We start from the raw sequence: 21412 nt of genomic DNA on the forward strand, positions 1-21412 counted from the left end.
TTTGGTGAGATTTCGTGCACCAGCACCAGCAGGTACGACTGTCTCGCCAGGCAGACGTTGATAAGATGCATCCTACGACTGGAGAGGAAAACTGAAGGGCTGCAGCAGTTCTATTGCGCCTGGAGAAGATCCCGAGGCGTGCCGCCGATTGAGATGGCGTCCCAACCGGGATGCGGCCGATGGGCCAAGAAACTCCGGTCGACCCACCTGCGCTACCAACGGCTTTCGGGCGGATTGGTTATCAGAAGATTCTACGACACTTCTGAACGGACGCTCGTTCAAAGAGCGTTCGGTGGTAACGCAACGAACGCGATGAGTGGATTAAACGCCATATCTCTTCTTTCCTAAATTCCTTTATTCATCTATCTTTTTCGCGGATAAAACCGCGAGAGATAATAAAGATGACGTTATATCCATTTGCGACTACCCATGCATTCTTTTGTTAGCGCTTGAAGCTAATAAAATAGCTATGCTCTGTGCTCAATTCGTAACCTGGGATTCGTAACCTGTAACCGAAATAGAATCAGACCACTCATTGCGTTGACATTCTTCATAACACACCCTGACAAACACACGGTTATACACACAAGCACAATATAATTAGTAATACACAGTTGAAACAAAATACATCTATAAAACATCCAGTTCTGGGCGTGACGCTGCATGAGGAAATTTGGTCAAAAGATATCGCACATGTTGATTCCATATCATTTTAAGATGTCACACACTTCGACGTAGATAGTCCTAATTGTTGATGATTATGCGTGTACACAATGTAATGTGATACATAAGGTGAGCCTATGAAGAATTCTCTCATGCCTGGTCGTTGTTGGGTCTATAGGGTCAATGCTTGTGTCCCCCTCCATCACCTCGCCCGCGCGCTTCGACTCGAATAATCTCTGGGAAAGTCATGGATTTTGTTGTTGTTGTTGTTGTTTTGTTGTTGTTTCTTAATCCCCTCCCCCATTTTCCGTTTTATGAGAACAAAGAGTGTGTGGGTGTGGGGGAGGGGGAGGTGCCCGGGGAGGGGCAGCACCCCCCCCCCACCCCCTTCATCGGCGGCCAATGCAGAACTGTTAACAGTCATTTTGAACAGTTTCCTGCCCTGATTTCTGTTCAGACTGCTGTTGCCTGTTACTTCATTTTGTTATTAAGTACTTTTTTTTTCTCAATATCCCTGAAGGAAATGAAGTTTATCAGACGACTCCTCAGTTTGTTTGTTTGTTTTTTTTGTTTTTGTTTTTGTTTTTGTTTTTTTTTGTAAATTGAAAGACTTGGCAAATTAAATTTATTTACTCACAAATGGATAAAATTTCTGAAGCGCTTCACTTTTCAGTCTGATGTTGATTTTGGCATCTTTTTGGTACTTCTATCTGACAACGTTGATTACTGTTATATTAATACATTAGCTGATGTTACACGTTCAGACAAGCATGGCATACTCATAATGGGAACTAGATCTACCTAAATTTTATCATCAATCACTGAATTATCTATCTCCACCCTTCCATCAGTCACACTGTCGATGATTTTTATGCCGTGGAGACAACAAAAGCATAGTTAACCCATCGAGAGAGGGCGCTTTTGTTAGAAATTGCAAGTCAGCGTGTGTAGTGTGCCATTGAGTAAAATCTAAGAGTAAGACTGTCCGAAGGCTACATTTTACTCCCGAAAATGAGTTCCAGATACGACAGAGCCATCACTGTTTTCTCTCCAGATGGGCATTTATTTCAAGTTGAATATGCACAAGAAGCAGTAAAAAAAGGCTCCACTGCGGTGAGTAACGCGTGTTCAAGTTCACTGAAACCTTTCCATGTTCAAATAGCCGTGGTGAAGATAATGTAGTCCCATGCGAGTAAAATCTTGTAGGGTTTATCAGTTTGCAATTTTCAACTGTCTAACGTTGGTTTAGGCCTAGTCTACTCTGAATCAGTCTGAATAGTGAAGTATGTCTGAGGCTCTGAATTTGATGATACGTAAATACAATAGTCTTAAATACCTCAATGATATTAGCATCTGAGCAAATAGCGGAAGGGAGCCAAGTCTGTGATATATTCTACATGCATTGGCCTGGGACCTGGGTAAATTACAGAATAATAATAATAATGATAATAATAAATCATTTATTAAGCGCAGAAACTATGTCTAGGGTAACATCCCCAGTATTCGGTCACTTAAGCTTTTTTGCAATATTTTTCAAACTAAAATAATACATACAGACATCGTATCTACAGCAATGTATGTGAAATATATCAAATTTCTTTAATCTCAACTTTCATTTCGTTAAATATCTCACAGAATTGCACAAAATCGCGAAATATTTCACCTTGAAAATTCCCCAGTATACGGTCATCGGCTCCAGTATTCGGTCACGCGATGTGCGCGTTCAAAGTCAATGCGTGTTCAAGGCAGCTGAAAAACGCGCGCGCGCGCTACCTTGTTGGCGCAGAATTGCATCGGGGACGTTGCGGCGACCGTTGGTGACCGAATACTGGGTCCTCGGCACTTGCATTCAACCCTTGTACATTGGGACACTGTATCGGCACGTTCGGACATTTTGTTTTTCTTTTGCGTTTTTGAGGATACCATTACACTCCAAGCTTGCGATAAGCGAAAAATCCCGTGAGAGAACGGCGTATTTCTCGATTTTTAGCGCTTTTTCGGCGACCCGTACTCTAATAACTTGGCCTTATCCGCGCGCGCTTTTGGAAAGTAGCGCCGATTCTGCGCCTTTTGACGGTAAAATTTGGGATTTTGGATGGATTTTTGGAGAGGGCTAAGGGAGTTTCCTATTGTGAATGAGTGTGGAAGTATGTGAATTGATGTGATTTGCGTGTGTTGTGACAGTTGAACTTACTGGCTGGTGACTAGTGATAAGTGACCGAATACCGGGGGCTGACCGAATACTGGTGCCCTTACCCTATATTATATTCTACTGCGCTTCAAGAGCTCTTAAATTCCTATGTTGCACAATGCTTCATGGGAAGTACAAAAAGAAATAGGCCCATGATGCTAAAACAAAAAAGTTTTCACTTTTGATTTAAAACTGTCTAAAGTCTGACATTTCCGAATGTCTAGTACACTGTGTATGTTAGTAATGGTAATCTATTCCACAACCTAGGGGCTGCACAAGAAAATAATCGGTCACCTAAGGTAACTTTTGTTTTGATTTGGGGTATCTGCAATATCAATCTATCATTTGTACTGCGGAGATTATGGCTATGAGTCTGAGATTTAAAGTTCAATAATTCACTGATATAACCAGGGGCCTGACCATTCAGAGCTTTATAAACCAGCAATCCACAGCTTCAATATCTTGAAATTAATTCTTTGGCGAATGGGCAGCCAGTGCAATTCCTTTAAAAGTGGTGTAACATGAGCAAATCTTGGGAGATTTATACAAATCAATCTTGCACATGTATTTTGAACCCTCGGTACCTGCAGCAGCGGCAGCCAATCAGGCATCATGGAAAGCGCAAATCGCTCTGAAAAGAGCGTAATTTTAATTACGCTTGCCGATAGCAACCATTTACAATATTAATCCAATCTGCGATACTGTCCGTGATTCGGCTGTCAACGATTACATTTGTTTACGTGTGTTTTCTTTGGTCTGTGCGGTGAGAGTGTGGTTATTCATGCGGGGGTTTCGGGGGGAAGTTGTGTCCCCTGATAGCGATAATATTAATAATGTAGTTCTAGATCCTGGCGATGTGAGTCTAGACTAGCCGTTAAAATTTACCTGAATTTACGATGTATACTCGCGTTTTTAGGAGTTGAGGATATAGTGGGGGGCCTTGCATGTGTTATTTTTGATTTTCAGTTCAAGTTGATGTAAAAGTTTAATTTTTGGTACCATTGTAAAGGTAATTGTCTATAGATCAATTTTGGTTCGAGTGTCAACACACAAGTAAGAAATATTCAAAATGGCCGCCAACTTCTAGACTTTTGTCAAAAAATTGGATAAAACTCTCCATTTGAAGTGATTTAAGTGCTGAACCTGATATTTTCAAGGGTAATGAGATTATTGGACACATTTAGAAATAAAAACAGTTAATGCCTTTTGCTTAATTTGCATGTAAATTTACATAAATTCCATTTTTAAGCTTTTTTCCTTAAAAAAATACAATTATTTAGAGACAAAATGTATATAAAAAATGAAATAATCACAAGGAAATGATAATAAGGAAAGAATTACAGCGAAATCTTCCAGAAATGTCCTAAAATACATTTTCAGCACATCCGATGAATAGGGGGTCAATAGCTCCATGTTTTACAGAGGCATTATACAGTACTCCAAAGAAAGGTCTTGGAACTGCTAGCGCACCCATTTGAAGTGATTTAAATGCTGAACCTGATATTTTCAAGGGTAATGAGATTATTGGACACATTTAGAAATAAAAACAATTAAGGCCTTTTGCTTAATTTGCATAAATTTACATAAATTCCATTTTTAAGCTTTTTTCCTTAAAAAATACAATTATTTAGAGACAAAATGTATATAAAAAAAATGAAATAATCACTTTCAGAGCGATGTATCAATACATTGCTTTGAAAGTGATTGCTATACAGAATCAGAGCGTATGTGAGTTTTGTCCTGGCAGCTCATATTACAGGATATAACAGTAGTTGTTGAATTCATGTTCATGGTGAACACAGAAATGTACACATGCACGTTACATGATCAGGAGTTGATATTTTCACATGTTGTTAGATTTGCGAATAGTACCCAGATCGCAGAATTCCCACAAATAACCCCAGGAAAACAGGTACGGTATGAAGTCTCATTAATAAAGATTGTCTTTGATGCGTTTGAGGTGACAAAAAAATAATGTCAAGTATCAAAACTAAATGCAATCGTAGATTTTGCTTTGTGTTTGCTCTGTGTTGTGGGCTGCTCAGGTACAGCCCTGTCGCGATTTATACAGCGACTGGGCTGTGTATAGTTAGTGTACAGTGTATTTACATAATATGCACAGCCCTGTACAGTGTATTTACATAATATGTGTATGCACAGGCCTGTCACATCATTATCACAGCCAGTCATGACTGGTACTCTTAGTGGTCTCAGTCTGGTGGCCCCTGGCTAGGCCCCCTGCCTTGGGCCAGCACTTAGGCTCCTGGCCTCGGCTCGGCCTTGGGCCCTGTGAGCCCCTGGGCCCCTGGGCCACCGGGCCCCTGGGCCACCGGGCCCTCGGGCCTGGGCCCACTTGGGCTCTGGGCCCCTGGTTCTGGGCTAAGGCCCGTGGCCTTGGGTCCGGCCTTAGGCCCCGCCTTTGGCCCGGCTGTACTTTGTACATGGTCTATGTGAAATCAAGCTTGTCTGTAACTGTATAATTACAAATAATCACAAATGATCAAGAGGTCCATACTATGAACATATGAATATATAAATATATATGAATATATGATTATATGAATATATAATATATATGTGAATATATGTGAATATATATGATTATATAAATGTGATCAGGCATTCTGTTACAGTGTCAGATCTGCATCTCATTCATATATAGCAAATTTTATGCATACATGTATAAATGGCATACATTCATGTGTACAGTATGCTACACTACCGCTATGAAGTAACTTAATGCTCTACCGGGAAAACCGTTCCTTACTGGTAAAATATTGTCTTACCGATCTGCTTTCATTCAAGCATTACCGTTTGAAAACCGTTGCAAAGCTGACATGACTACCGGGAAAGTACTCACGTAAAGAGAGGGCTTACCGTTGGCACAACTTTTACCGTACCGTACCGTTGTTACCGTACCTTTACCGATAGCGCGCGAGAACTGCAGAGCGCGCACTCCCGCAAATCTGTACTTCTACCAAAGATAGTAGATAACAAGATACGAAGGCACGCGATAAATATGGACACATTATGGCTACCCTACATGACGATACAAAAGAGAGCTAAGTACAAACTCAGTACACCTAGGAACATCATTCATTTCCAAAGGTAGTGGTATCTTTATTATCTTAAAAAGATTTAAAAATTATAGTTGTAGCTTTTTTTCGATTAAGGGGATTATTTTGAAGAACGAGATTTTAGAGTAATAAGGATTATTTCGTGGAGGTAAAAATTTGGCAACAACATGATCTCACAATCAAAATGCTTGATAAACAACAACAACATCTTCAAAGACAGCGTGTCTCAGGCAAAAGACACACATCACCTGAGACGCGCTGTCCCTGAAGCCGCTGCTGCTGTTCATCAAGCGTCAAGACAGCGCGTCTCAGGTGATGTGCTAGAAAACGACAGAAATTTAGATGAGTTTAGGGTCTAGAAAAACAATCACTTATCTAATTGCTGCCATGCTGATGCTAGCTTACAGTAGAGCTTACACACTGTGTGGGTGCGCTTGACAGCCCACCGCGTTGACTCTATGCAGTACACATAACAGCTGATGCATGCGTATGGCAGTGGTAGTGCGTATTGAGTCTGCAGAACGCGCGCATGTTTTAATGCTAGAACAGTGTACAGTACATATAGCAGTTGAGCGCACAATTGTCTCTTAACAATACGCATATACGCGCTAGTTTAGTGTGATTGATCGTGAATGACTTGTGTCGAAAAGAGTGTGAAAGGAAGAAGGTCTGCCAGCTGTGATGATGTCATCTTGTCTAAAATAGTTCCGTCAAAATTGGCTTGATTTTCTTTATCGTCGATTTACTTGAGTTATCTTGATTTAGAGCAGTTTTCCTCCAAAACCACTCAATTTTCATTAAAATTGTGTGGTCAATCTACCCAATCTACCCAAACGACGGGAAAGACAAATTTCAGCCCTTCAGGCTGAAATTTTTCTCTAAGGGAGAGCCACCAGAGGCGGGGCCCTCAGCCCTGCCTCCGGCGGCTCTTATACGCATCAATATGCTAATTTAGCCGGTATTCTGTAATTTCCCCTATGGGCAATTCCGCGGTTAGTAACGTTACATTTAAACAAATTTAGATATTTATTTTTACTACTAAATCACCATATTTTATGCCTCCGCCACGAAGTGGTGCCGGAGGCATTATGTTTTCGGGTTGTCCGTCCGTCCTTCCGTCCGTCCGTAATGAATTTTGTGGACAAGGTAACTATCAAAACCTGTTGAGGTATCCTAATGAAACTTGGCATGTATGTGTATTAGGGGGTGAAGTTGTGCCTATCAACTTTTGGGTGCACATGCTCAAGGTCAAAGGTCAAAAGGTCAAGGTCAAATACATAAAATTTCACTATTTCCACCATATCTATTGAATGCCTGAAGATATTTTCTTGAAACTTAGTGTATACATGTATTACCCAATTAAGATTCTCTGGTGAAAGTTTGGGTCATGAGGTCGAAGGTCAAAGGTCAAAAGGTCAGGGTCAAATACATAAAATTTCACTATTTCTACCATATCTATTGAATGCCTGAAGATATTTTCTTGAAACTTAGTGTATACATGTATTACCCAATTATGATTCTCTGGTGAAAGTTTGGGTCATGAGGTCAAAGGTCAAAGGTCAAAAGGTATGATAAGATTTTGGGATTTTGTGAAATTCTATGATGTATTTACAAAATCAACATTGAGATAAAAGTAGTTTCATATATATTCAACATACATTGTTGTAGATATAATTTTGTATGTATCATTTGAGTTGAACAAATATTGCAGAAAAGCTTAAGTGTCCAAAAACTGGTGGTTTTACTCTATCTCAATACTGATACAGAAAATCTACTGCTGGAGTGATGGGACAGGATATCATTATGGCAAAAAGGATGTCAATCCACCCTTGTCATAACTCACAGTGCTGTGCAACGCTCGAGCAGAATTTCTGGCAAGCCGTGTGTGCAAAATAATGGATGTACACATGAGTGCCAAATATCACCACCAGTGATGTTGATTAGACTAGTATTAAATCAAGCCATCCATAATTCGACCATAATGCTATCCAAAATTTGACTGCTGGCTACATGTGATGTAGAAACCTACATTGTATGTAACTGTTTTTGTGTGCAGTCGAACATCTAATTACTACTTTAAGATGATTAAAGCCGAGCCGAGCCTTTTTGTGTTGTGTTGACTGTTGAGAGTGTTGTGTAAAGAGAAACGCACTGTATGTGAGACACTAAGATTATGAGTTATTTCTGTCATCTCCTCCCCCTTCTCCCTTCCTTGCATTATTCACAGTGATCATTTTTCTTCTGATGATTTCAGGTCGGTGTGCGAGGAAATGACCTAGTTGTCCTCGGCGTGGAGAAGAAGTCTGTAGCCAAGCTTCAAGAGGAGAGGACAGTTAGGAAGATCTGTGTCCTTGATGACCATGTCTGCATGGCTTTTGCAGGTGAATTATGTGTGCCTTTGCAGGTGTATTATTGCGCTGAAAGAGTTGTAGCAAGAGCGACAAGTTAATGTCATTCAAGTTTTGTTATGTTTTCCACTGATGTACAGAATCAGATGCTTGATCTACGAATTCAAAGAGTACTGAAAATTATGCAGTGAGACATGAACCCATCACCAACTGCAGCTTGCAGGAGGGCCGTGGCACAACCAAAAGACTAAATCGTATGTTGGAAATGCATGAAGAAAATGGAATTTTAAGCAAAGTGCATTTGCCATTGACTGTTTCAGGAGATAACATCAAAGGATGTCAGAGGTAATAGCCCTCCTGTTGAAGCCATTTAGTGCCACATAATATAATATGGAAAGGTATGTAACACATACTGTTGTTGAGGTACAATTTCAGTTGACTATTGCTGGTAACATGTCTCTTTCTTTTTGTGTGTGTGTGTGTGCCATTGCACAAATTGAATTAATAATTGATATATAGATTCACCTTTATTTTAGTCATTAATTCTTTTGTCAGCTAAACATTGTGGGACTCGTGTAAATGCGTAAAGATCCATGGTTGTAAAGGCATACAAGTCCTGTGTCACACTTTCAGTGGTCACACCATTTTCTGACTGAATTCTGATTCTTTACCCTGTAGGTTTAACAGCCGATGCTCGAATCCTGATTAATAGGGCTCGCATCGAGTGTCAGAGTCATAAACTAACCGTGGAGGATCCTGTCACAGTAGAATACATCACAAGATTTATGGCCCAACTTAAACAGGTAAGACACAGCACACAGTGACAATACAATGTATGTGCTTCACATACTAAGTAGTCATAAAAAGCTCTCCTTTTTATTGTTCTACCTAGTCTATGGTCCAGTGAAACCTCTTTCATTGATATGATCTAGAATAATGAGCAATTTGTTTGCATTTCTTTTAGATGTATTCTTACTGCATGTGTATCTCAAAACAGAATTTAAGGCATACACTTGTACAAAGTGTATTCACTGTACTGTATAGTTGATTAAACTATGCACATTTAGATTATCATACTTGTAGGATCTTGGCACTCTGATACATGTTTCTGTGTGCTTTGTTATTATTTTTGAATGTTTTTCAACAGTTATGTTACACTGTTTTTGTCTCAGATTGTGAGCTCCATGCCAGGCCAGTCATGACATCTATTAGTGATTTGATATTGTAATTATAGAGTGATGTAACTCGTGGTAAAACTGCAAAATGTGACAATGTCTTTTTCTCCCTCCCTCCTGTCAGCGTTACACACAGAGCAATGGACGTCGACCATTTGGTCTCTCCACCTTGATTGTGGGGTTTGACTATGATGGCTCACCAAGGCTGTATCAAACAGATCCTGCTGGCACCTACCATTCGTGGAAGGTAATGGGTTGACCCATTCGCCCCTTAACCTGGTTTATGTCATACCTGTATCATGCAACCCTGTGATTCAACTTACATACAATTGTAATTACAATGTATGCAATCAGTGTCTCCAAAGTCATGAAAACTGTAAGATTTATAACTGCATTCAGTGAAACAGGCTACCACAGGCTGGGCTAACTTTACACAAAACCTTGTGATGCTAAAAGGGTTAATCAAATACCCGAATGATGTTGAAGGAGCTGATCGGACTTACAGACCTCATGATATTGAGGGTGACATTGTTTTCATGTTATTCATGGTTTTGAATATCAATCACAATCTTGTTGGTTAAATTTAGCGCCAGTCACACATACACAGGAGTCTCTTTCTGTTAAATGAATGATTTTTACACTTGAAATTGTGTTGATGAATTAATCTAGGGTGCATTCAGAGAAGTGAAAAGAAAGGGGGAAAAATGCTTTTGAGTTGTATAGATTGTAATGTAACAAAAATTTTATCTGTTTTTCTTTCTGATCTGTATACTTCATGTTTGTTACTACACTGGAATTTTACCATTACAGAACATATCCTCAATTATAAATCTCCCTCCTTGCCTTATGATAGTGACAGATGTGCAACAAAGGTGTATCATGTTATGGCACTCCATGATCATATGTTATAATTTTACTAGGAGTCTGTGATGCCAGCTCCATTTCACACCTCAAAATTCACAGGAGGTAAAGTTGTTAGTTTGTATTATGTTCTTTTTGTTGTCAGGCCAATGCCATTGGTCGCAGTGCCAAAACCGTGCGGGAGTTCCTGGAGAAGCATTACTCTGATGAGATTGTCCAGTCTGAGAGAGAGACGGTCAAGCTGGCGGTCCGAGCCCTGCTGGAGGTGGTCCAGTCTGGAGCGAAGAACATCGAGCTGGCCGTCATGAGGAGAGGCGAGCCTCTCAAGGTCAGTTATTCAGGTTGTATGTTATTCAGGTTGACAAGTCGAACTTGTCTATAGCAGCCACCCAATGGAGACAAAAGAAGTGGCCAATGCAGACAGGTGGTCGTTACAGACAGGGCTGTCAACATGGCTTTTCTCCGAGGGGAATGTGTTTTTAGTGGTTGCATATGGCAGGTGGCTGCTATAGACGGCGGTCACTATAGACAGGTTTGACTGTACTGTGTCATAAATCATTCATGAGGTCATTTAATAGGAAACAATGTTGACATTGCATCCATCCCTTATTCAGTCATAATAATGCATTAGTGTTAAGCTTTCTTCACGACAATACACATACTAGTGCGCAACAATTTCATATACACCGACATGAAACACACGGTGTGTGCATACGTACACACATACATGTACATGTAAGGATACAACGATGACACATGTACATGTAAGCAATGCACACAATGTTGGATTACCTGTCTATAGCGGGCACCTGTCTATAACGGCCACCTTTTCTGTTTCCTTTGGGTGGCCGCTATAGACAGGTTTGACTGTATATGTAGATGTAACAGAAGTAATGTATCAAGACATAGTAATCTTGCTAGTTACCTCCTAATGAGAGTTGTGGTTTATGTATTCAATCCCAACAAGAAAATTGACGAGCTATAGAGCAGGGCTGCACACTAACCCATTTTTTCTGCCGGTCCAACCTGTCTCTGTCGGACCGGTAAATTCCCCGTTTTACCATTTTTTACCGGTCCGAACAGAAAATTTACCGGTCAACAACGACAACCTAAAAAAAACATTAAATGACTTGCAAACTTATTTTCTTGTTTTTTTATGGACGTACCCCCTTACCCATGTACATTTTACAGATTAATATTTTTTTTAAAACTCGCATTATTTATTGGACAAGAAATTTTAAAAAAGATAGGAAAAAATAGAATGTTTGTTTGTGAATTACAGTGTAAAATGATAATGAACAAAATCAGATTGTATCAAATGCGTTTGTGACTTTTTCTAAACATCGGCGCACGAACTTGCTGCGTAACCTGCTCTTGGTGGTCAGTTGGATTGCGACGATTTAATGAATTATTTTAGCTGTGATATTTTCTGATGCACGCGCTTCAAGGGGTTCTTTATTTTTCTCCCGATAATCTATTCGCATTGTGCATGCGTTCTTGAAAGGTACACGACATGCAGGGCCGAATTCGCAATCCTTTTTGCGCCCATTTCCACCTCAAATATTAGCGGGATTGTGACGATTTCATAAATTACTTCGGCTGTAATATTTTCAGATGCAAGCGCCAAAAGAGGTTGAAAATGTTTCCTTTATTTTTCCCGATAAACTCTTCAAATTTCGTAAGTGCGTTCTTAAAAAAAAAAGATGCACCACATGGCCGAATTCATGATACTTTTTGCGCCTATTTCTACCTCAAATATCAGCGGGATTGTGACGATTTCATAAATTACTTCGGCTGTAATCTTTTATGATGCAAGCGCCAAAAGAGGTTGAAAATGTGTCCTTTATTTTTCCCGATAAACTCTTCCAATTTCGTAAGTGCGTTCTTAAAAAGATGCACCACATGGCCGAATTCATGATACTTTTTGCGCCTATTTCTACCTCAAATATCAGCGGGATTGCGATGATTTTATGAATAACTTCGGCTGTAATCTTTTATGATAACGCGCCAAAATGGGTTGAAAATGTGTCCTTTATTTTTCCCGGATAAACTCTTCGCATTTCGTAAATGCGTGCTTAAAAGATTACGACACGGCCAAAAATCATGATTCTTTTTGCCCCTATTGTTTCCTCGAACTTCAACGGGATTGCGATGATTTCATGAATTATTATTCGGCTGTAATCTTTATGATGCACGGGCCAAAAAAGGTTGAAAATGTGTCCTGTATTTTTCTCCCAATAATCTCTTCGCATTTCGTACATGCGTATACGACACGGCTGAATTCACGATCCTTTTATCGCCTATTTCTACATTAAATATCAGCCGAATTGTGGCAATTTCATAAATTACTTCTGATGTAATCTTTTGTAATGCACGCACCAGCTAGAATGGTTGAAAATGCGTTCTTTATTTTTCTCCCCATAATTTCTTCGCATTCCGTACATGCATTCTTGAAAGGTATACGACACGGCCGAATTCACGATCCTTTTTGCGTTTATTTCTACCTGAAATATCAGCGGGATTGCGATGATTTCATGTATGACTTCGGATGCAATCTTTTATGATACACATGCCAAAAGGGGTTGAAAATGTGTCCTTTATTTTTCCCCGATAAACTCTTCGCATTTCGTAAATGCGTTCTTAAAAGATACACGACACGGCCAAAAATCATGATTCTTTTGCGCCTAATCGTCTCCTCAAACTTCAACGGCATTGCGATGATTTTATGAATTATTATTCGGCTCTAATCTTTATGATGCACGGGCCAAAAGGGTTTGAAAATGTGTCCTGTATTTTTCACCCAATAATCACTTCGCATTGCGTACATGCCTATACGTCACGGCCGAATTCACGATCCTTTTAGCGCGATATGTCATTAATTATTTCGGCTGAAATCTTTTGTGATACATTCACCAGAAGGGTTGAAAATGCGTCCTTTATTTTTCTCCCGATAATTGCGTTTTCAAAATTATACATTGCATGCAGGGCCGAATTCGATATTCTTTTTGCGCCTATTATTGTTTACTCAAATTCCAACGGGATTGCGAAATTTTCATGAATTACTATTCGGCTGTAATCTATATGATGCAAGCGTCAAAAGGGGTGAAAATGTGTCCTTTATTTTTCTCCCGCTAATCTTTTCCCATTTCGTACATGCGTTCTAAAGGTATACGACACGGCCGAATTCACGATCCTTTTTGCGCCTATTTCTACCTCAAATATCAGCGGGATTGTGGCGATTTCATGAACTACTTCAGATGTAATATTTTATGATGCACGCACCAGAAGGGTAAAATGTGTTTTTTTATTTTTCTCCCGATAATCTCGTCGCATTTGTGCATGCGTTTTTGATAACCAACACGGCATGCAGGACTGAATTCAAGATCCTTTTTGCGCCTATTATTTCCTCAAATTTCAACGGGATTGCGTTGATTTCATGAATTGTTATTCGGCTGTAATCTTTTATGATGCACTCACCAAAATGCGTCCTTTATTTTTTTTTTTCTCCTCTATAATCTCTTCGCATTTCGCACATATGCTTTTGAAAGATACGACGCGGCCGGTCGAATTCATGATCCTTTTTGGGACGATTTCTACCTCAAATATGTAAGCGGGACTGCCATGATTTCATGATTTTTTTTCCTCCCTAGTATTATCTATTCACATTTTGTGCATGCGTTCATAAAAAGTACACGGAAGAGCCGATTTCGTGATCCTTTTTGCGCCTATCTTCATTATGAGACCATTCTGAGCGAATGAAAATATTCATTTGTGAAATGACTGTGTAAAATGAAAATGAACGCAATCAGATCCATTTACTGTATCGCTGAATATCGAATGTGTTTTTACTTTTTCTAAAAATCGACACAAGTAAATTAGTTCTAACATAACTGCCACGCTGCTGCGAAGCCGGGATCGGATCGATCTTGAGTTTAAAAAAAAAAAATTATGAGTAAAATGACCCAGAAATGCGTGCGCTTCTATCAATGCTTCTTGTCTGGCATGACCGCCGATCGCAAGCAAACGAAAAGCAGTTACACTGTACATGCTCTGCATGTATTGCATTGCATGGCAGTGCGTGAGCAGCGCCAAATGCGCAAGCGAGGGCGAATAACTGGTCGACTGCTAGTGCTCAAAACTAATGTATGTTTACTGTACAAAGTGCACCGGTAGACATAAACGAAAACTTGCGTAAAACTTGTTGAACAGTGCGATATCTTGCATTCTGTTTCTCCCTGATCGGGGCTGCTCTTTTTCTTTCTACTGACCCCACCAATGCTTTCTTTTTTTTTACTGGTCATGTCGGGACCGGTAACTTGTGGATTTCCTGAAAAGTTACCGGTCCGACAGTGACTTTTACCGGTCTTTGACCGTCGGACCGGCGCCAGTGTGCAGCCCTGTATAGAGTACTGAAGTGATGATCCCATTGTTGGCAGTCATTGCATTCACAGATATTCGACCTACGTAAGGTTGTTTAGAACCAGTTTCTATGGCAATGAATGGCTATGACATCACACTTCAGTACTCTATGATGTATTTGTAACCATCATACATTGTAGATGGTATACTTCGAGCAGGTACCATTCATACTCTGTCTACTGTAATTTTCTTCCCCAGATGTACGAAGTGTCGGAAGTTGAGAAGTACGTAGCGGAGATCGAGAAGGAGAAAGAGGAAGAGGCAGAAAAGAAGAAGCAGAAGAAAGGCAGCAGTTCATCCTCATAGGACCTGCTGGGCCAGTGTTGTATCATTTCTCATGTCACTTCATTGTATGCATGTAGCTTGTACATTGGTTAGGAATTGTAATTATTTCCAGAAGCTCCCTCACCATTTTAAGCAGATGGATATCTCACATGAAATTCACTCGTAGAGAGCTTCTCATACATGTTTCCATTCCTGCCTGCTGATGTTGATGATGTCAGTCATTTGATATTCTTACCAGACAAAGAGAGAGAAGAAAAGGATGAACATCCATTTAGTTTTGTTGACTGATGAATGTATAGGCATTAATTAGGAAAGATCCACATGAATTGTAATAGACACAAATGTTACAGTAGAAGTTGTGGTGTTACATCTCACAAACTTTACACTGTATGGTTTTGAATTGTGTTTTGTCCACCTTGCTGTCATCTCATTTTTTTTCTCTCTCTCTCTCTGCTGTATTACCAGGCCTACAGTAAACTCCAAGTAAGCCGAGACCTGCAATGTAAAATAATCGCAAAGTTGACAAAAATTAAATGTCCCAACTTACATTCAAAGCCTTTTGTGTGTCATACCTCTTTACACCCAGAAGTTGAATATTGCTTAAGTTGACGTATTTTCCTTAGTCCCATCAAGATCACCTTATGCTGGGTTGTATGTCATAATTTGTATGTGAAATCCATAGAATGCCCAAAAATGTAGAACAAAAATCTAATTCCAACTAATCAAGTTGTCTGTGGCAGATGTGCTAGAATGGCATTTTTGCATATTTCAGGTTGTGATATTTGAATTTGATGAGTGGTCATCCTCGGTTGCAAACTTGGAATGAAAAAGTCACTGCCACATACAGGCAGCCAAGTTGGTGATGGTTAGCAGTCAAGATTACCAGGGTATAGACCTTGTCCTGTGTGAGATCAGTTTTCATTATTTGGCTGTACTGCTATTTGAGCCCACTGCTACACACGTAGTAGGTGTGCCAGGCCACCAGGCCTCTGTCAGCCCAGCGGTATAGCTCTTCTCTTTCCTCGTGATTCGCAGGTTGTCAAATACTGGTGCGTCAAGTGGTCAAATGATAGCTCTTGTAGATGTGCGCATGGCTGCTAGATACTGGTCATCATGAAAACAAAGAATGCAGGTTTCTGTAGATGCATTTGAAGAGATGATACATCTTTCAGTTTTTTTGCAGTCTAGTGAGATCATCTGATCATGACTGTGTTCTCTTCTATTTGGTCCATTAAGGTGATCCCAGTACAATAGGCAAGATGAAGGAGAAAAACTAGTAACATAAGGTGTCTACTACCATTTTCATTGATTACCCTCCACAACTGTGCTTCTAATTGGCCCAGAAATAAGATAATGGGTATGGATATGACACATACATGTATTCTTGATTGTTCTGTTACTTTCACACACATCTATTACAGCAAAGAGATAATGTATCATGTCTTATGTGCTGTATAAAAATTGTCATTACATCATTACTATGAGCATTTATCTTTTTTTCAACAAGTGCAGTTAATACATGGAATTGTGTATATGACTCCAAGCACATAGGAGCCCCTATGTACTCTCCTTGTAGGCAGATGTGTATGTTGGACACTTTGCTGCCAAGTTCTGAATTATCGTCTCATTTTCCAATGTTTTTTCATGAGAATAAGTTTCTGTGAGATAGATATTAAAATGTTCATGCAACAGAGATCCTACCTCGATATCGAGTTTCCTTGCAGGCAGTACAGTACAAGTGTAATCACAGTTTTGAATTCTAAGATATGGTTAGCATTTGATTTAATACTAAGAACATGTAAAAAAAAAAATTGTGAAAACTTAACTTGTCTCCCCATTTGAACATGGCAGTGGCACCGTCAGTGGATATCCTAACTCATCTCTGAGAATCTGGGTGCCATGGTTTTCTTGCTGTTTGTGGGGGTGAGCTGGTCGAACTGCACTATTTTGTTACAGGTCAGATGATGATATGAGGTTGGTGTGACTGTGCAAGATGGGCTGTGTTTGTATGCATCTTCGTATGTGTACAATCCTACAGGTGTACAGCTTTCCCTTTCCTGCAGATGGTGTATACAGTACATTGTATTCACCAAGTCATACTCTTCCATCATGTTTCCAAGCTTGTACAATTGCCACATATCCTCCCTTTTCTGCCAGGTCTCCATGACAAAGAAGAAACGGAACTGTGCATGGGCATGTGTGATGTTTAGAAGCTTGCCTCGTCCCACATACAAGTACATACTGTACAGTATTTCCAAAAAAAAAAAAAAATTACAATCGGATTTTCGTATTGATAACACCCAATATGATTAAACCATCTACATGCTACTTCAGGGTCTTAAAATATAACATCTTAGCTCTAGTTTGCAACCCCGTTCAATTTGGTTAAGTGGTCACAGAGAAATGTGGATTGTTGTAAAGCATGTCATGAGTCTGATTCTTCCAAGTTTAGCACTTGGATGCTCTTGGAACTGCATATTAATGTGTGAACACAATAGACAGAACTTGGAGAGAAGAGATTCCTGACATGCTCTACAAAATTCCTCATTTCTCTTTGCCCACTGAAGCAAATTGAAGGGGTTTTCTGTAAGATGTGGGCAATGAGTTATAGTTTCATACCCTGATATTGTATTTGGATTAATTCACTATTTTTTAAGTCATCGTTGTGGAGGGTACTGTTGTAATTTTTTTTTTTTTGACATACAGTATATACACTGTATTAATTACATTTACTACGTCCTGAAATTTGTGCATGACTTGCTTGTAACAGTGAGAACTCGGAACTTTCAATCTCAGCCAAGAGGTTTCTCTGCCTTGGACATGATCACTTCAATATGTCTGTGATATCTTTTATGTTATAATTTTGTAATTAACAATACTTACAATTATTGTTTTGTCTGCGATTTAGTGTAAACTTAAAAAAAAAAAAAGAAAGAAAGAGAGTTAAAGTCAATGTTGCAGTAATGGGTGCTGCATTAAAACTGTACTTGTGTCTGTTTATCAACAAATTTTCTGTGACATTCTGTGGCAAGGCCAATAAAAAAGTGATGAATTTCTTTCCAAGACCAGTAATTGATGTTTCTGAAAATTTGTGTCACACTGTGTCATGAGGAGTATTGAAACAAGGAAGTTATGTACAGCTGTATTGTATACAGTGCACTCCCATTATAACGAACATGGTTATAACAAAATTCCGGTTACAAAGAAGCAAAAATTCAGGCAGCAACACTATCCACTCGATGTGTTTTTATTGTTCATTTGTTCAGTTATAACGAAATTTAGATATAATGAAAGAAAACTGCCGGTCCCAAGACTTCATTATAACGGGAGTCTGCTGTACCAGCTCAAAATTCTGGGAATTAGTATTTAAATGGAAACTCAGCCTGGTATGTTCCAGTCACATTTTACACTGCTTTTTTTTTTTTTTTTCGTTTCTTTTTTTTTTTTTAATAATAATAATAATGCCATGTATGTCTTGCAATGGCCTACATTTTTTTTTTTTTTTTTTTTTTTTTTTTTTTTTTTTTTTTACATATACATGTACAATGCTTCACAATCAGGAAGGCACACACTCAAACAAACAACACTACACATAAATATACATGGTAATAGTCACGTCCTGCCATTTATTGTGTACATTGTACAATTTATGTCATGATTTTGCTCTTGTCAAAAATGCTGGGCACATAAAAACGTAAAATATTCCAGCCTACAAAAGTACCACAGTTGAATCACATTTGTAATAAGACTCTTGCAGTAACTGTCCCTCTGACATATTATTACATCCATTATACACTGTACTTGTACAGCCAGTATCTTTCCACTAAACCTCAGATCTTTCACAAAGAACTACATGTACAACGTATTTCCTTCTGGATCATAAGTAGTTGGTGAAAAGGTAGCTCTGTCATATCACATTGATGAAACACAGCACTATTAACATTAGCAGTGTACCAGGAATTAAAAAAAATAAAATGTAATGCAAATTGTGACAAGTTCCTTCCTGCTTCAAAGGTGCCCTGAGGTGCCAAAATGCACTTTTGTTTCTTTGTGGTGTCTATTGCCAAGACAGAAAACAGTCAAACACTGAAATGAGGTCAATTCCAAGAAGCAGTCAGGGAGATAGATGCTCATGTATTACATGCATCTCATGAGGTGCATTTAGTACCCAAATCAAGGTGGTTTACAAGTTCTCTTGTCAATGGAGAAGAAGTTCGAGACTAGTCCCGAGTATACTCCAGCAGATGTCTATTAGAAATGTACATTTTGTATGTTACATGAGAATCAGCTCACCCTAAATGGGTTAAGGGAGTGCCCCAAATCACACAGACTTAGCAGGTCGAGCTGATTGGGACCATTGTAAATTTTCTTGTTATATCGAGTATCTTGCCATATCAGGGATTAATAACAAAAGAATGTAAAAGGAATGGGACCTGCAAAATTACCATGTTATATCAGGAATCTCGCTGTATCGGGCATACACCGAGATATAATGGAAGTTTCCCTTTAATATTTCAAAGCATTATCTTGTATGCTGGTGTACAAACCATACCATACTGACAAAAATAAAAGAGATTATCCCGTTTTCCAACAAACATGATTACCTTCTAGAAGCATTTCAAATATTAACCATTTATCAACTAGAAATTTCTTGCAATCTCAACCTCATTTCACTGAAAGAAACAGCTAATTTTGCACCACCATTGGAAATTAAAATGGACAGTATGGTGCTACAGGGATGATATAAACCATGCGGAGAAGCACATTTCCACAAACCCACACCCCATATGTGTACAATGCAACAGTGGCCAAAGGTGGTTTAGTGACATGGGAGTGGGTTCAGCCATGAGCAGTTCAAGTGCTCAGGGCTTAAAACATGGATGTACACCTATGTTCCAGCATCAAGGCACTCTTCCTCAAAAATAAGATTTAGTAAGTCTTGATACAGTGCCACTTCACAGCTTTCTAATAGACTGGTTTGCTAAAACATGCAAATTGTATGCACACAGTGAGAACTAAGGTTGGTCCTTACACCCAGAAAGCTTGCCCTAGGCTTGTTCTAAAATACAAAAAGAACAGCTGTTTGCATTACAGGCGAACTGTCTGTCAGTATTTCCCCAATCCTATTGTCACATTGGTATAATTGACCTTAATTGGCCTTCAGCATATCAGCCAATCGCATAAAAGGATTGACAAAGTTCCGGTTTCCTTTCTGCGGTTAATCTGGACATTTCTTTGTTACCCCTTGGACTGAACTGCAACAAGATGATTTCCAACTGGCTGATGGAATCACAAGAGAATACATGTATAATCTATAGACCACCACATATGAATCTTAGATGTTAACTGGATTAACATTAGATTGGACCTTCCAAAGCTTGCGCAAGAAATTTTACTTGTGTCCCCTTCTATTCACCTTGATGCTTTGTCTCACTCATTTCACCTCGGCTTCAAAAAAGATAATACTGGTGTGGCGGCAGTGTTTCCACATGGATCCCTGCAAGACAAAGTACCTATATCCAAACCATTGACATTTCATTTTTGCACAAACAAGCAAAGTCTGTGCAGACTTGCTCCACGTAGCCATGTTAAATGAAAGCAATGTACAGTAGTAAACATTCTACAATGTTTGATTCCAGTACAGTTCCCACACCATACCCAGGATTTACATTTTAACTGAGTCATACTCCTTGACAGTACAATGCTACTGGGACATACTGTGTAACTGCTAAAGGTATTTGAAATGTGTCTTGTCTCCCATCATTCTGTAGTCTTTTCTGTGTAACTTTTTTTCAAAAATACATGTATTTTGAAGGAATACCTGTACTTTGTGACAAGTACATAATGCGTTCAGATATAACAGATCTTTCAGCTCTTACCAAAATAATCTACTTCATGAGTACGTGACTTTACTCTGCATAATTTGAAACGCTACTATGAAGACATCAACTCTTTTTTGTCTCGAGAGAGTACAAGTAGAGAAAGATATTCCTGCTATAGCTCTCTATACACTATATTGCATTGATCGATCTGAATCAATTTTGTATAGGGGTATTTGTTCCACGTTCACAATGCCACTGCCATAAACTGGCTGCAGCTCAGCTGGTAGCATCACTGCCTGGTATTAATAAGTTGACGGTGATGGGTTCAAATCACAGGCTGGTTCCTTTTTGTCACATGGTCTGTCATATAGTCTATCATGATACTGATTATTAATGCAGTCTCACTTCCATAGAGTTAATAGCAAAAACACACCTTCTCACAATTCAAAACCATGCCTTTTGCTAATGGAGGAATGTCACAAATTGGTTGCCACAGTCTGTGACACTTTGCCCTCTAAATTTTCAGTGTTATACAGTAGTGCTATTCACACAGATGCAATTCAATGAATCC

General features: G+C 39.2%; 1 protein-coding gene across 2 annotated transcripts in view; it reads left to right on the forward strand.

Annotated features, from left to right (window-relative positions):
• LOC140232785 (proteasome subunit alpha type-7-like) overlaps positions 1 to 18091 on the forward strand; it is a 93001-nt gene extending 74910 nt beyond the window's left edge. Inside the window, exons 2-7 of one of the 2 annotated variants that reach the window (XM_072312901.1) lie at positions 1640 to 1776; positions 8186 to 8312; positions 8958 to 9082; positions 9579 to 9701; positions 10461 to 10643; positions 14933 to 18091. In XM_072312901.1, coding sequence (XP_072169002.1) covers positions 1675 to 1776; positions 8186 to 8312; positions 8958 to 9082; positions 9579 to 9701; positions 10461 to 10643; positions 14933 to 15040 — 768 coding nt within the window. In that variant the 5' untranslated portion in view covers positions 1640 to 1674 and the 3' untranslated portion in view covers positions 15041 to 18091. Of the gene's footprint in view, positions 1 to 1610; positions 1777 to 8185; positions 8313 to 8957; positions 9083 to 9578; positions 9702 to 10460; positions 10644 to 14932 lie in introns of those variants that run through there. The other variant, XM_072312900.1, reaches the window with a different exon arrangement.
• Positions 18092 to 21412: the final 3321 nt, after the last annotated feature.

This window comes from Diadema setosum, chromosome 9 (assembly GCF_964275005.1).
Source record: "Diadema setosum chromosome 9, eeDiaSeto1, whole genome shotgun sequence".
NCBI lineage: Eukaryota > Metazoa > Echinodermata > Echinoidea > Diadematoida > Diadematidae > Diadema > Diadema setosum.